The sequence below is a fragment of the Octopus bimaculoides genome, chromosome 25, assembly GCF_001194135.2.
Source record: "Octopus bimaculoides isolate UCB-OBI-ISO-001 chromosome 25, ASM119413v2, whole genome shotgun sequence".
Classification (NCBI taxonomy): Eukaryota; Metazoa; Mollusca; class Cephalopoda; order Octopoda; family Octopodidae; genus Octopus; species Octopus bimaculoides.
Genome location: NC_069005.1, coordinates 7929309 through 7944154, shown reverse-complemented (window position 1 = coordinate 7944154; position 14846 = coordinate 7929309). Strand labels below are relative to the sequence as shown.

Below are 14846 nucleotides of genomic sequence, written 5' to 3'. Positions count from 1 at the left end.
ATAATATATATATAATATACTATATATTATATATATAATATATATATAATTATATATATAATATATATTATATATAATATATATTATAGATATATTATATTATATATATATAATATAACATATATTATATTATATAGTATATGTATAATATATATATATATAATATAATATATTATATATATATTATATTATATATATTATATATATATTATATTATATATATAATATACATATATTATATATATTATATAAATTATATATATATATTATATAAATTATATATATATATTATATAATATATATCATATTATATATATATATATATATATATATATATATAATATAAATTATGGCACTGTCATGGTATTAGCTGTCAGAATTGAAAGTAGAACTGACAAGGAACGTTACTGCTGGTTTGAGTTGATCCTTTGGCTACTGACTAGCCGGAGCTATCTATCTGTCTGTCTGTCTATCTCTCTCTCTATAGCTATCTATCTATCACTCGTTCACCTCTGTTTGTGTCCGTAGAATTTATGAAATTAGAAAACGCAAATTTAATATAAAAATACATTTTCTGAAATTGCAAATTATTTAAAATATAAAAATATAATTTTCAACAGAGAGAATTTATCAAAATAGAAAACAAATGAAGTTTAAAGTTTAAAAATAATAGGATCGACCACTCACGACTAGCTAGCACGGACTCGCGACTGCGCGTTCGGGACCAACTCTGCTTTAGTAGTACCCTTATACTCTGTGTGTTTTCAAACACATGGATATAGGTGTCAAATTTGTTCCAATAACTTTCGAGTGATAGAGAGAGAGACAGATAGCTCAACTTCAAACCAGCAGTAACGTTCCTTGTCAGTTCTACTTTCAATTCTGACAGCTAATACCATGACAGTGCCTAAATTATATATATATTATATTATATATATATATATAGTATATTATATATATAATATATAATATGTGTATATAATATATATAATATATATTATATATATAATATAATATTGTTACTGAACAAGTTGTCCATGTTTGTTTCATTTTCTTCGTTTTGTGCATCCATTGATTTCTAATCACATACATATTTATGTAATTAATAAAGTTCCATTCAGTATCATGTTTATTTTATTAAAGAGATTATGTAACAAATTATGCTTTCGACTTCTTTATTTAATTGTGCATGTATATTCTTTATTTTTACTTACTGTGTTTCCTGCCCAGAGACGTTTACCTGATTATTTACTTCAAGTGAAACAAAATTGTATGCAACAGTTAAGTATTCTTAATAACAGACCCTTTAGCTGTTAATTTTAACATAACTAGTTTCCTGGTGAGGGCTTCATTTGCCTGTTTGTTGCTTTAGTAGAAATCTTTCTCTATACTCTTAGACACACAAGTCTGTCTAAGCACCACACAAACATGTGTTTGTAATTACCTACATACCACTAATGTGTAGGCTTATACTGAATTTTTATGCTTTTTTTTTCTTTTTACACAATAGGAAGGGGGGATATTAACAATTTTCCCAAGTTTTGACACTTTAGAGACATCAGATACTGAAAAATTTTTCGAATCATCTTTGGGATTTGATGTCTCTAAAGTGTCAAAACTCGGAAAAATTGTTAATAACCCCCCCCCTCTGTTGTGTAAAAAAGAGCATAAAAATTCAGTATAAACCTACACATGCCTCACCGAATTATTATAGTGCCCTATGTCAGGAATCACAGGACTATACCAATGATTGATCAAGACATTCCACCCATGATCATCCCACCATTTTTCAAAACACAAGAAAAAACAACAAAAACTACAATATATGACAAATTTGTTTTTTTTTTTTAATTAAAAAAATCTACTTTATTTTCAACCTTAAACAGGAAAGTGTAACTTTGAAAAAAAAAGTTGTAAAAGAAAATAAAATAAATTCTTTTTTAAATAATTTTTAAAAAATTTTATTTCTTTTTTGTTGTGTAAGAAAAAGCCTAACATTACTTTTACATACATACATATGCATATATATATATATATATATATATATATATATATATATATATATATATATATATATATATATAAACAGAAAATAAAAGTCAAAGTGGAGGGGAAGTAGTGTGATGAATGGTTAATGTCGGTGGGTAATTAGTGTTTATAATAATAAACGCAGAAAGAAGACAAGTATTTAACAATAGACGTCATTAACAATTCTGCCCTCAAATAAGCTGTTGAGATGAGGGAGATAAAACAGCTGTGATTTTCGGACCCGTTGAAATACAAAACACAGACAAGTAGATGAGTGGAATCGGGATGTAACTTGCTTGGCATGCAGCCAAATCCACACCACCCTATCATTTTTAAATAGAGGACGCATCAAATAATGCAGTCCTAAAATAAGGGAGGAACAAGAAAAAGAATCAGACTGAATGGTCATGGCAGGAATGCCTTTGATCCATACTTGGGCTTACTGACTTGGCACTAAACAAGAACACACACACAATTTAAGAACATTAAATGCTTGTGGTGGTGGGTGATGATAGCGAAGGATGCATAAAAAAAAGCTTTTTGACAAATTTCTTTCCCGTCCCCCCTCCCCGAAACCCTTGTAATACTTAGATTTTTTTCCTCAACACTGAATCAGTCATGAAGCTTGCAGATTTTTCAAGTAGAGCCAAAAGATATTTCTAAATATAGATATATGTCCACAAGACACACAAATGATAAATGGCTGCATAGGAGAATAAATGTCTGACATACTTTTTTTTTTGTTCATGCAAATACTACATTCTATGATCAGGATTAAAAGGAGATTTTTTTTTAAAAAAAGTTTTTTTTTTTTTTTGGAATTTGAGAAAATGAAAATGCAATAGGAAATAAAAAATACATAGCAAAAGCTATTTCAATCTGAGGTCTAAAAACCTTTACCAATTTTTGCTTTTAAACTATATAGTAGAAATAATAAATAGCAAATAATAAAAAGAACAGGTTATCCACAAATAAGTTTGTTTTTTCTTTTCTAGATATATATGAGAAATTAAAATATTTTGGAGACAACCTAATAACTCAAAAATAAAAGCATATATAATATATTCAATATATATATACATACATACAGACATATGTATATATATACATATATATATACATATACAGGGTGCAGATGGTATTTGAGGACGTGTATTTTTAGGCATTATTTTTATTTGACTAATTTTTATTGCACTTCTATTTCAGAAAATAATAACGATAGGTCCAATGCTTACAAATGAACTGGCTTTGAAGGCTAAGCATAGTGATTTAGAAATTTCTCATTTTCTGAAAGTTGCTAGATCTTTTTGTCCACAAGATTCAGCCTGAGTTAGAGAAGGAAGAGTATTGCCTGTATCAAAATGTAAAAAAAAGCATTCCGAATGCTGTGATTCTATCAGGAAACCTGAATTTATTCAGGAAGTTAAGCAAAACATTGAAGACAATCCTGGAAATTCAATGAGGTCAATTGTTAAACAATTTTGTGTGTCAGAAGAAAACACTCAGAAATGTTGTACATGAAGATATCAGATACAAATCTTCCATGATGAGGAGAGGTCAATTCATGTCAGAAAAAGCAAAAGGAAATTGTTTAATCAGATCCCAAAGACTTTCGAACAAACTTAAAAATCCATCAGAAGATGGTGTGATTTGGTTTTCCTGAGATGAGAAAAACTTTGACCAGGACCGGAAACAAATCACAGTTGGCTATGTGTAGACCCTTCTGAGTTTCCAAGTGTGACGCACACAAAATTTTCTGCAAGTGTCATGGTTTTGGGTGTTGTTAGCAACGAAGGACAGGTGATGTGTCTTCACTTTTTACCACAAGGCCTCAGGGTGAATGCTACTGCATATATTGAGGTTCTGGATAAAGTTCTTAAGCCTTAGATCAACAGTGTACGCAATGGGAGACCTTATGTCTTTCAACAAAATTCTGCACCATCACACAAGGCTCAAATGACAAGTATGGTGCCCGACAATTTGCATGATCACATCACCCCCAACAATTGGCCTCCGAATTCCCCAGATCTCAGTCCACTGGTGTACTATGTATAAAGCATCGTTGTGAAAAATACCAGTGAACACCCCCACAACACCAAAGGTTCTTTGAAAGTCACCATAGTTCAAGTCATGTCTGATATTATCAAGGACCATGTAAAAGCTTGTAAACGATTTCGACCCCACGTAGAGGTAGTTGTTGAAGCTTATGGTGGGTTTATTGAATGAAATTAGTAAATTGATAATTTAGCTTTATGCTTGTTATTTTAAAAAATCTTTTTTTTTTTCCCTGTTATTGTATAAGCCTTTTTTTAAAACCATAAATGTCCTCAAATACCATCCACACCCTGTATATATACACACATACATATATATATATATATATATATATATATATATATTGAATATATATATAAACTAGATTAAGCTGAGAGAATAAAACTGCAAGATAGCTTCAAAACTAAATCTAAAATTATCAGTTTTCCCAGCTAATTTACAATGAAGCATTACTGATGGATACTCCATAAAGTAAAAGCAAGAAAATTGAAATACATAAAAAAAAAAAAATACCTAAGGGGCAGAACTTAGCTAGTTCACATGATCACAGACTTATACTGTAGGACACGAGTTGGCAGTAGGAAATAACTTGGTAACTTAGACACGAAGCCATGTATTTTAGGGGAAAGTGCAACAGTTGGTTATATTGACCCCAGTTACTAGGCTGGTATTAATTTTGTTAACACCTTGAGGATGGAAAGTAAAGTTGACCTTGGCCGGGTTTGAATTGAGAATGTAACTGAATGCCACAGGGCATTTTGTTTTCTACATTCAATCAATTCTGCCATTCATACCAATATAATTAAAATAATAATGTATTCTAATATTGGCACAATATTCAAAATAATCTTTTCTACAATAGGCACAAGGCCTGAAATTTTTGTGGGAAATGGGGCCGTCAATTACATCGACCCCAGTACTTGACTGGTATTTTGTTTTATCGACTCCGAAAGGAAGAAAGGCAGGGTCAACCTTGGTGGAATTTGAACTTGGATCATAAAACACGGAAGAAACACCACTAAGCATTTCGTCTGGCATACCAATGATTCTGCCAATGCACCACTATACAATATTCAAAATAATAATAATAATTATTATTATTATTATTTGCTACTCTACCAACTCTGTCATTCTCAGTAATAATAATTTGATGTGCAATTACACTGTAGATGTGAAAACCAGATGAGATAAGGTACAGCACCAGTTACTTAGAAACAAAAAAAACAAAAACAAACCATTCAATTGCCATCAACAGAAATCTGTGACCACAGCTTAAGTCCAGTATATGTCAGCATCTTCATGTTATCAGAGAGGAAAGTCAAAAAAAAAAATTTTTTTTTAATTAAAATATTGATGACTTAGAGGCTCTCTTTTTTGATTTGATTTTTCTCTTCTCCTCCTCCTCCTCCTCTTCTTTCTCACACACGATTCTAATTGAGAGATTCTGTTTAAAACTCATCATGTGACTTCAAAGCTTCACCAAAATCAGTAGCTTGGCTACCAACAAAGAGATCGTATTTGTCCAGGATCTCGTTTTTGGATAATTTACCATCCTGTAAAGAGAAAGGAAAACAGAAATATAATCTTCAGACAAGAGCAGCTGAAAATGGTAATTATACATGACATAACAATGAATTTCCTTTAAGTTTCTACTCCCCTGAATAAAAGGCATGATCAGTTCAACACTTTGGAAATTGAACAGCCATATAGATCATCATCATCATCATCATTTAATGTCCATTTCCCATGCTGGCATGGGTTGGAGAGTTTGACAAGAGTTGGGCAGCTGTCCAGACTCCAGCTGTTTTGGGCATGGTTTCTATGGCTGGATGTCTTTCCTAATGCCAACCAATTCACAGAATGTGTTGGGTGCTTTTTACATGCCACCAGCACAACTGTGTTTATGCAGCACCAACATGAGTGCATTTCATGTGGCACTTGCAAAGGGCATGCCTGTATGTATGGATGATCATAATTTTATCTAGTTTGACGTGTCTTTTCAAGCACAGCAAACCCCTCACACCTCACCCAGTGAAGCCCAACCCTTTTATTATATTTCAGTTAAAATACAGTTTATCTTTCAATTAATTTTTAAAATAATAACGAATATATTAAAAATAACTATCATTATCACCTTTGGAACATAATATAACATGAAATTTAAAAAGGAAGTTTTAATTTAGATCCCTTTAAAACCTACAATCTGTAACAATAAATTAAGGGCAGTCTTTGACAGTTTGGTACCAAAAGAGTTAAGGTCCCAGAAGAGTAGAAAGATGGAGTAATTCCAGTCCTTAAGGCTATATATACCCTCTTGAATTGTAGCCTTGAATAAGATTGAAATTCTTCTGGTGCAGAAAAAGTCAGGTGTCACATCAGTAAACATCAATGTGTGTGTCTAGTGAAGAGTAAAATATAATCCAAGAAAACAAGAGTTTAGCATGTCTTTAATGACCAGTCACAATTGTTTCTGCATCACTCTGTTTTAATGTCATTGCATGCACAAATTCAACATGAGAAGTTTCATAAAATATGCAAGTTTTAACCCTCACTCCCTCTTTCAAATTAACATTACCTGTACAGGAGCATGGTTTTTCCACACATCAAATGCTGAAGTGATTGCAGAGGTAACATGAAATTAATTGTTTTGCCCAAGAACACAACGCATTACCCAGTTCGAGAATTGAAACCACAACCTTGTGATTATGAATGTGACACCCTAAACCATTAGGCCATGTGCTCTAATTATCACACACACACACACAATATATAGGGTAACAAACAAAGCTCATTAAGAAGAACAACACCATAAGGAAAACTATAGAAGTGTGTCGTATTGAAATGATGAAAATATAGAAATGCAAGAAGAGGTGGAGGAGACAGCAACAGAAGTAAATAAATCGAAAGCAGTTTTCTGTTAATGTAATTTCATGAAATAGAATATCAAAAAAAGTTTTAAATATGAGAGACTTTTCAAAGATAATTCATTTTTCTTACAAAGGAAAAAAAAAGACTACAACCCCCCCGCCCAATACTATTGGCCCCTATACTGCCAAAAGCAGTTTAACCCTTTAGCATTTAAACCAGCCATATCTGGCCAAGAAAATATTCAACCTGTTCTATGTTCAAACTGGACAGATCTGATTTCTTGCACCTAATGAGGTTTTTCGAGCGAGATCGTTGCCAGTGCCCCTGAACTGGCTCTTGTGCGGGGCCGTTGTAGGATTTTTGAGCGAGATCGTTACCGGTGCCCCTGGACTGGCTCATGTGCAGGCGACACATGGAATTTTTCGAGCGAGATCGTTGCTGGTACTCCTGGACTGGCTCTTGTGTGGGTGACACATGAGATGCACCATTTGAGCATGACCGTTGCCAGTGCCGCCTGGCTGGACTTTGTGGGATTTTCGAGCGAGATCGTTGCCAGTGCCCCTGGACTGGCTCTTGTGCTGGTGGCACATGAAATGCACCATTTTGAGCGTGGCCGTTGCCAGTACCACCCGACTGGCCTTTGTGCGGGTGACACGTAAAAGCACCCACTACACTCTCTGAGTGGTTGGCGTTAGGAAGGGCATCCAGCTGTAGAAACTCTGCCAAATCAGATTGGAGCCTGGTGTAGCCATCTGGTTTCACCAGTCCTCAGTCAAATCGTCCAACCCATGCTAGCATGGAAAGCGGATGTTAGACGACGACAACGACGACTGTACATTCTAAAAATAAACAACTGCATCATTGAAATCTCAAAGCTATGAGATAATGCAGGATTAATTCAAAACAATGTGAATCAATAAGCATTACATTTGACAGAGTAATCTGAATGCTAAAGGGTTAAGATATTTTTTTTTTAATTTTGAACTCAGGATTCATAAGGCTGGTTACCAACCCCCCCAAGATGAAAGGTGAAGTTGACCTTGGTAGTATTTGAACTCAGAACACACAGCCACAAGAAATGCCTTCAAGCATTTTACCTGACATGCTAAAGATTTTGTCAGCTTGCTGCCTTTGTTTTTGGGAGTAGAGAGCTATTAATTGTTATGAATTCCATGAAATAACATAGCAGAGTGTCTCAAAGACAGAGAGGAGAGTGAGAAAGATTGTTTATAGAGTTAGAGTGAAAAGAGAGAAAACAGAATTATAAAAGACATTAAAACAAAAATAAACAGCCTGCTTTCAGTTAAGTGCAACCACAAAACCTTAAAACAAGGGCAAGGAGAAGCAGTAGTGTTCACTGTTACAAACCTTGTTCTTATCTGACTCATAAATTAAATGGCTTGCTTCGGCGATTGAATGATCGTAATCAGAGGGAAGTAGCCATTCCTTCACTTCCTCTTTGTCCATCATATGATCACCATTTTTGTCTCTATAGTTGGAGAACTGCTCGCGCTCACCTTTAACCCAATCGGGTTCTGGCTCTCCCTCCTTATCCCCGGGCCACATGTCACCTACAAATGGCAAAGCCGTCATCAAAACATACGTCAAAAAAATCAAGTCAAAATATCTGCTCAACAAACTCATTGAATACACAATACTTCAATTTTTTTTTTTTTAAATATATATATAAATATATATATATATATTTCAGAAGAAAATTTTCAAATTTTTATACAAAATTCAGTTAATTTTACAAATAGATTGAGAAGACAATAGTAAATTTAGCAACCTTGTATAAGAAGCTATGTTGACATAAATGGAAAAATAATTTGTTCTCTCTGCACAATCCTTTCAATGGCCACATGTTATATTCTTGAGGTTCTGTCTATTTTACCAAAAAAGTCAGCAGTAAAGTGTCTGGTAGATAAGTGCCACAAGAGGAAAGGTATGAAATGATTGATTCCAGATCTGTCTTTTTGGAACTGGAACAAGTCATAAGAGACGAACCGTCAGAAGCTTTCTGCTTTACTGCTTTACTTTCTACATGAAATAGGCTCGAAGTGTTAAAATTCTATAAGTTTGTTGAGCAGTTTCTGATGCATTGCACCGGCAATGCTCTATTACACACCTGATCCACATCAGACGTTCTCACAAGGTGATTTACTTCAGTATCAAGGTGATTAAACTCCTCAGGAATTAACCATTCTGTCACCTCGGCTTTGTCCAAGAAGCCATCTTTGTTTTTATCACGGAAATTGTGGAACTGCTCCTTTTCCTCGTTTACCCAATCTGGGTCATCTTCATCCTCATCATCTTCGTCTTCATTTCCGTATATATCAGCTATGAACGTAAGTTAACATTCCAATTAATAGTAGAATTATTACAATTTCACCAAACAACTTTGTCACTGCTACATTCAGCAGAAGAGGGGACATAATTAAGTGAAGGTGTTGTATTTATCTTTTTATATGGCATAAATTAGAGTAGGAGAGGCATCAGTCAGCAAGGACCTTTATGGGGCCTTTGAAAGCAAGAGGAAGAAAGAGAAAAACCCACAATTTGTAGATTGCTGCATCAAGATACCAAGTCCTCCTCAGGCAAGAGACTTGATCCAAATGCTTACAAGGGTCAGGTGTTAGTGTTAAATTATGTCACAGACATCACGTGGACATGAACAGATCATCATTGTTTCAACATCCACTTTTCCACACTTGCATGGGTCAGACAGAGTTTACTGAGGCAGATTTTATGTGGCCAAATGCCAACCCTTACCAGTCTCCCAAGCAAAGTAATAACACAATAATAATAAAAATTTAAAAAATTATAACAACTCAGTAAAGACCCATGAGACCATTCCTATGATTTGAACCTAGGTGCCAAATAGTTGTTTCTAACTTAAGCAGAAAAACCAGTAACTTTGACTCCAGTTCCAGACTGCTATTTATATTTTAACTGAAAGGATAAACGGCAAAGTTGACTTATACAGGATTTGAACTCAGAATATAAAGAGCTGGAACAAATACTGCAAAGCTTCATTTTCTGACAACAATTCAGCCAATCCACTACCCTTAATAATAGAACTTAAGGACATTCAAAATCAGAGTCCAAACTTTCAGTAAGGACCTGCAACAGTTAGATAAAGGTTGATCTTCTTCAGATAGAAACGTATTTGCATATGTGAGACACTAACATAGCTGCCTTAACTAATTAACATGGTATGGAGTAAATTGTACACATTAGCCATTCAGCTGCTATTTCTAGCAGGCATAGAGGCCACATAAAAGGTTCTCTCATAGGCTTCTGTCGGCTGAACTTCATGTCACAGCCAACATCTATTGTGAAGAGGAACAACTGCCAGGAATAAGTTTAGTGTCCCTGTAATATTGGTTTCAAATTTTGGCACAAGACCAGCAATTTCAGCAGAGGAGTCATGTCAATTACATTGACCCCAGTACTCAACTGGTACTTATTTTACCGACCCCCAAAAGAATGAAAGCCAAAGTCAACCTCAACAGAATTTGAACTCAGAACGTAAAGACCGATGAAATGCCACTAAGCATTTCGCTCGATGTGCTAACGATTCTGCCAGCTTTCTGCCTTAGTGTCTCTGTAATAATTATTTCTAATTTAGGCACAACACCAGCAAATTTTAGGAAACAGGGGTCAGTTAGTATAATACAATATAGTATTTTATTAACCCTAAAAGGGTGGAAGGGAAGAATCAACCTCAGAATGTAAAGAACCAAGACAAATACTACAAGGTATTTTGTCTGATGTTCGAACAATTCTGCCAGTTAAATGCCCAAGCCCTGCTCTAGTAGTTCTTTCTAATTCTGGCACAGGGCCAGCAATTTCAGGGGGAGGGGTTAGTCAATTACATGGACCCTGGTGCTCAAACAGTACTTATTTTATCAGCCCCGAAAGAATGAAAGGCAAAGTTGACCTCGGCAGCATTTGAACTAAGAACAAAGCTGGAAGAACTGGCGCTAAGTATTTTGTTTGGCACACTAACGATTCTGCCAGCTCGCTGACGTAGCCTCTCTCTAATAATGCCATCTGTAGACATGATTAGCAACACTGCATAGTGCTGTTACTATTCAACACAACACTATGCTTTAGTTACTACTGACCATTGTATTGCCTTTAGTTACTGCTGACCATAGTACTGTGTTTAGAAGCTGTTGAACACAGCAATACATTCGACATTCATAATCTTGCTCTCACATTCCTGTAAATATTAATACTTGGAAATGGTTCAATACAAATGGTAGTAACTATTACTTAGCTTGCTCGGCATGACCAAACCATGGCAAGACATTTCGAAAAGAATAACAACAAATTCCAGAACATTCAGTTTTGTCTGTTGGAATACTGATGAGTTTAGTGAGTTGGAAAGCCTGCTGGAATCACATGCACAAGTGACAAAGTGGAATTTTATAAACTATACAGAATGTTGTAAGTACAGCATTAAATATCCGTTTGTTTCAAACTGTTCAAAATATTTACAAAACAAATGAATTAGCTGAATGAATAATTTGTTTGAAAAGAAAACATATGAAAGAGAGTCTTTTTGTTCAAATTTCATAACATCTTGGGTCCTCACAGACGTAAAACTACCATCAAACTATTAAATTTCACATCTTAGCCTTGAATAAACTATTGTTACAATATTGATTTCAAATTTTGGCACAAGGCCAGCAATTTCGTGGAAGGGAGTAAATCAATTACATTGACCCCAGGTATTTATTTTATTGACCTCAAAAGGATGAGAGTCAAAGTTGCCTTTGGCAGAATTTGAACTCAGAATGTAAAAACAGTTCCCTGTTTTAACTATTGTTACAATATTAAATTTCATAACATCTCGGGCCTTGCAAACGCATGACTTAATACAATAGTGAAGTTCATGCAGTTTTCTATAACCTGCTGTCTTTAAGAAATACAAGCAATTTATAAAAAAAAAAAAAAAACAGCTTGGATTAGTGACCAATAATTCATCTTTCTCTAAAGCACAATGCTCAAAGAGTTAATAATTGAGAAGGTAGCATTCAAGGTTGTTTCTGCAAAACTACAACCATCATGAAACATTTGTTTTCAAGTCGCAATGGTGTCAAAGGATGTAGGCTCGAATTTCATCGCTGCTACCCAGCTGTATACACAAGCAAAGATGTACAGTATGGATTAAAGTTATAATTACAGCAGTTTAGACCAAAATAATTCCTGAAAACTATATTATTTTCTACAGTGGCAGGAGTGGACCAAAGTTATGATCAGATATTAGAAATTAGATTACTCAATACAATGATAGGAGTACAGAATGGGCTCAAGTGGCCATTAGCAGCTACAACAGAACTTTATAATAAGCTTATTCAACAATAAAAGATTTCTTTCCATATAAGGTTGGCCAAAGTCACCTGACAGTAAATCAAAACTATTTAATTCCTAGATTTAGTTGTGTTTGACAACTGAATGAATTTAATACAAGCCTCTAAAGATGAAACATGATGAAAACTGTTCAAACTCAAGTCCTTCTTAAGCGACACATTTTTCCATTTGAGTCAATACAGAATTACAGATAGTATGACAAAGTACCTTATTTGTATTAATTAGTTCAAATTCAGTTGCTATGGCAGCTTGCAACTTAGCTAGAGTCCTTGGTTTTCTATTAAAAACCGGATCTTTCATCATTCCCCAAATACTATAAAGTCCATTGGTGTAAGGTTACATGAATGTGGAGCCCATTCAATAGACCCTCTATGTCCAATCCAACCTGCAGGCAAAGTGTCTAACAGATCGCGTACCAGACCAATGGGGAGGCACACCATCTTGTACGAACAGCAAAGTATTAAAGTCTGGCCTGTCACACAGCAGCGGAAAGACATACTCATTCAGCATTTCAAAATAGCTATTGCCAGTGAGTTTCATTAAATATTTAGTATTTATGGAATTTTGATTTACTGCTGGGTGACTTCTGACCAACCCTGTATATTAATCATTCTAAAATTCAATAATAAGCTGTATAAAGAAACTTACTTATGTATTCTTCAAGACTGACTTTTCCATCTTTATCTTTGTCTATGTCTTCGAGGGTTTCCTGGAATTTAGTAAAGATTATTAAATAAAGTACTACATCGTAGACCGTCAGATTTATGAAAATTCCCAATTACATGAAAGTGAAATCATAGTCATGGCTGATGCCAGTTTCACGTAACTGGCACTTGTGCCAGTGGCACGTAAAAAAAACCCTTCAATTATCAGACCTCATGGAGGTGATGACAAGTGACCGAGACCGTTAGCGATACACTGCGCTTGAGAAGCCTCGTCAAGCCAGTAGCCAATGCCAGTGGCACAGAAAACACTCATTACATTCTTGGAGTGGTAGGTCTAAGTTAAGGGCATCCAGCTATTGAAACCATACCAAATCAGACTGGAACTTGGTGCAGCTCTACAGCTTAGCAGTTTCAGTCGAACCATCTAACCGATGCGAGCATGGAAAGCAGATGCTAAATGACGATGACAATGATGATGATGATGATAACACACCTACTAAAAGCACACGTAAGAATGCAGAGGACACACAAGCATACACACAAAACTAACACAACTTATGTGCATTGGTCAACACATCATAAAGTTGAGAATATGAGTGCAATGTAATGAATGCAACCCATTAATCTTTTAGCATTTCAAGCAATAATATCTGTCCCAAATATTCTATCTTCTCTAGAATCAAACTGGCCAAATCTGATTTCTCATACCAACTCTACAATGTCATTCTGAAAACAATCACATCATTGAAATCTTGAAGCTACAAGGCGTGATTGATTCAAAATAATGTGCATAATATTTAAGCATCACATTTGACAGTAATCTCAACACTAAATTGTTAAACCAGCCATACCTGGCCAGATCCAACATATCACATCTCCCTACAATGTCATTCTAAAAACACTCATACCACTACTGAGATCATGAAGCTATGAGACGATGCATGGTTAATTCCAAACAATGTGCACAAATAAGCATTACATTTGACAGAATAATCTGGATGCTAAAGGGTTAAACCAGCCATGCATGACCAGATCCAACTTATCACATCTGTCATCCTAAAAATCACAATGTCATTCTAAAAATTAACAACCACAGCATAAAAAACTTGAAGTTACATGAAAATGCACGATTAAGTCAAATAATGTGAACAATCAAGCAATCTATTTGACACCACAAACATAATCAAGCAAATATGTAACAGGCTTCAGAACAATTTTCCCTTCACCAAATTCCAGTCACAAGATACTGATCAACTCAGAAGACACTTACCTAAGGTGTTGCACAACAGGATCGAACCCACAACCACATAGTTAGAAAGATGATATCCTAACCTTATGGTGACGGTTATATTACTGTATCAACCAGACTATTGGATATTGTTATACACTGCTGGTCACAATGCACTTCCTTGCACTGTTGTAGCTTTCAGAAGATACACTCTACTGGTTAGGCCAACATCCTACCTGAACAGAATGTCAGTTCACTGCAGTGTTACCCATTTACAGCTGAGTGAACTGGAACATTGCAAAATGAAGTGCTTTGCTCAAGCAGCACAATGCACTACTGAGAATTGAAACCACAACCTTGTGATTGTGACTGCAACACCCTAACCACTAAGCCACATACCTTTACAATATATATATATATATACACCAAGAAATAACCCTGAAACCCGGGTCCGTTCGTGCTACAGATCATGATGGGAGGGATAACTTCCCTTGGCAAACAGGACACAGTAGTGTGTCGATAAGCCAGCTGGAGATGTCCTCCTGGGGCTAAAAGCAACAGTAACATCCACCCCTAGGGGTCAGCCACACTTAAGTGGCAATATACTACACTTTATATAT

The 14846-nt window shown here is 35.0% G+C and overlaps 1 protein-coding gene across 1 annotated transcript in view; it reads right to left on the bottom strand.

Moving 5' to 3' along the window:
• Nucleotides 1-1824: 1824 nt before the first annotated feature.
• The window catches only part of LOC106883313 (calumenin), a 30109-nt gene continuing 17087 nt past the window's right edge, over nt 1825-14846 (bottom strand). Inside the window, exons 7-9 of the mRNA XM_052976823.1 lie at nt 12982-13042; nt 9080-9291; nt 1825-5636 (exon numbers count right to left, since the gene is read on the bottom strand). Of these exons, the coding sequence (XP_052832783.1) occupies nt 5532-5636; nt 9080-9291; nt 12982-13042 (378 nt within the window). The 3' untranslated portion in view covers nt 1825-5531. The remainder of the gene's footprint in view (nt 5637-9079; nt 9292-12981; nt 13043-14846) is intronic.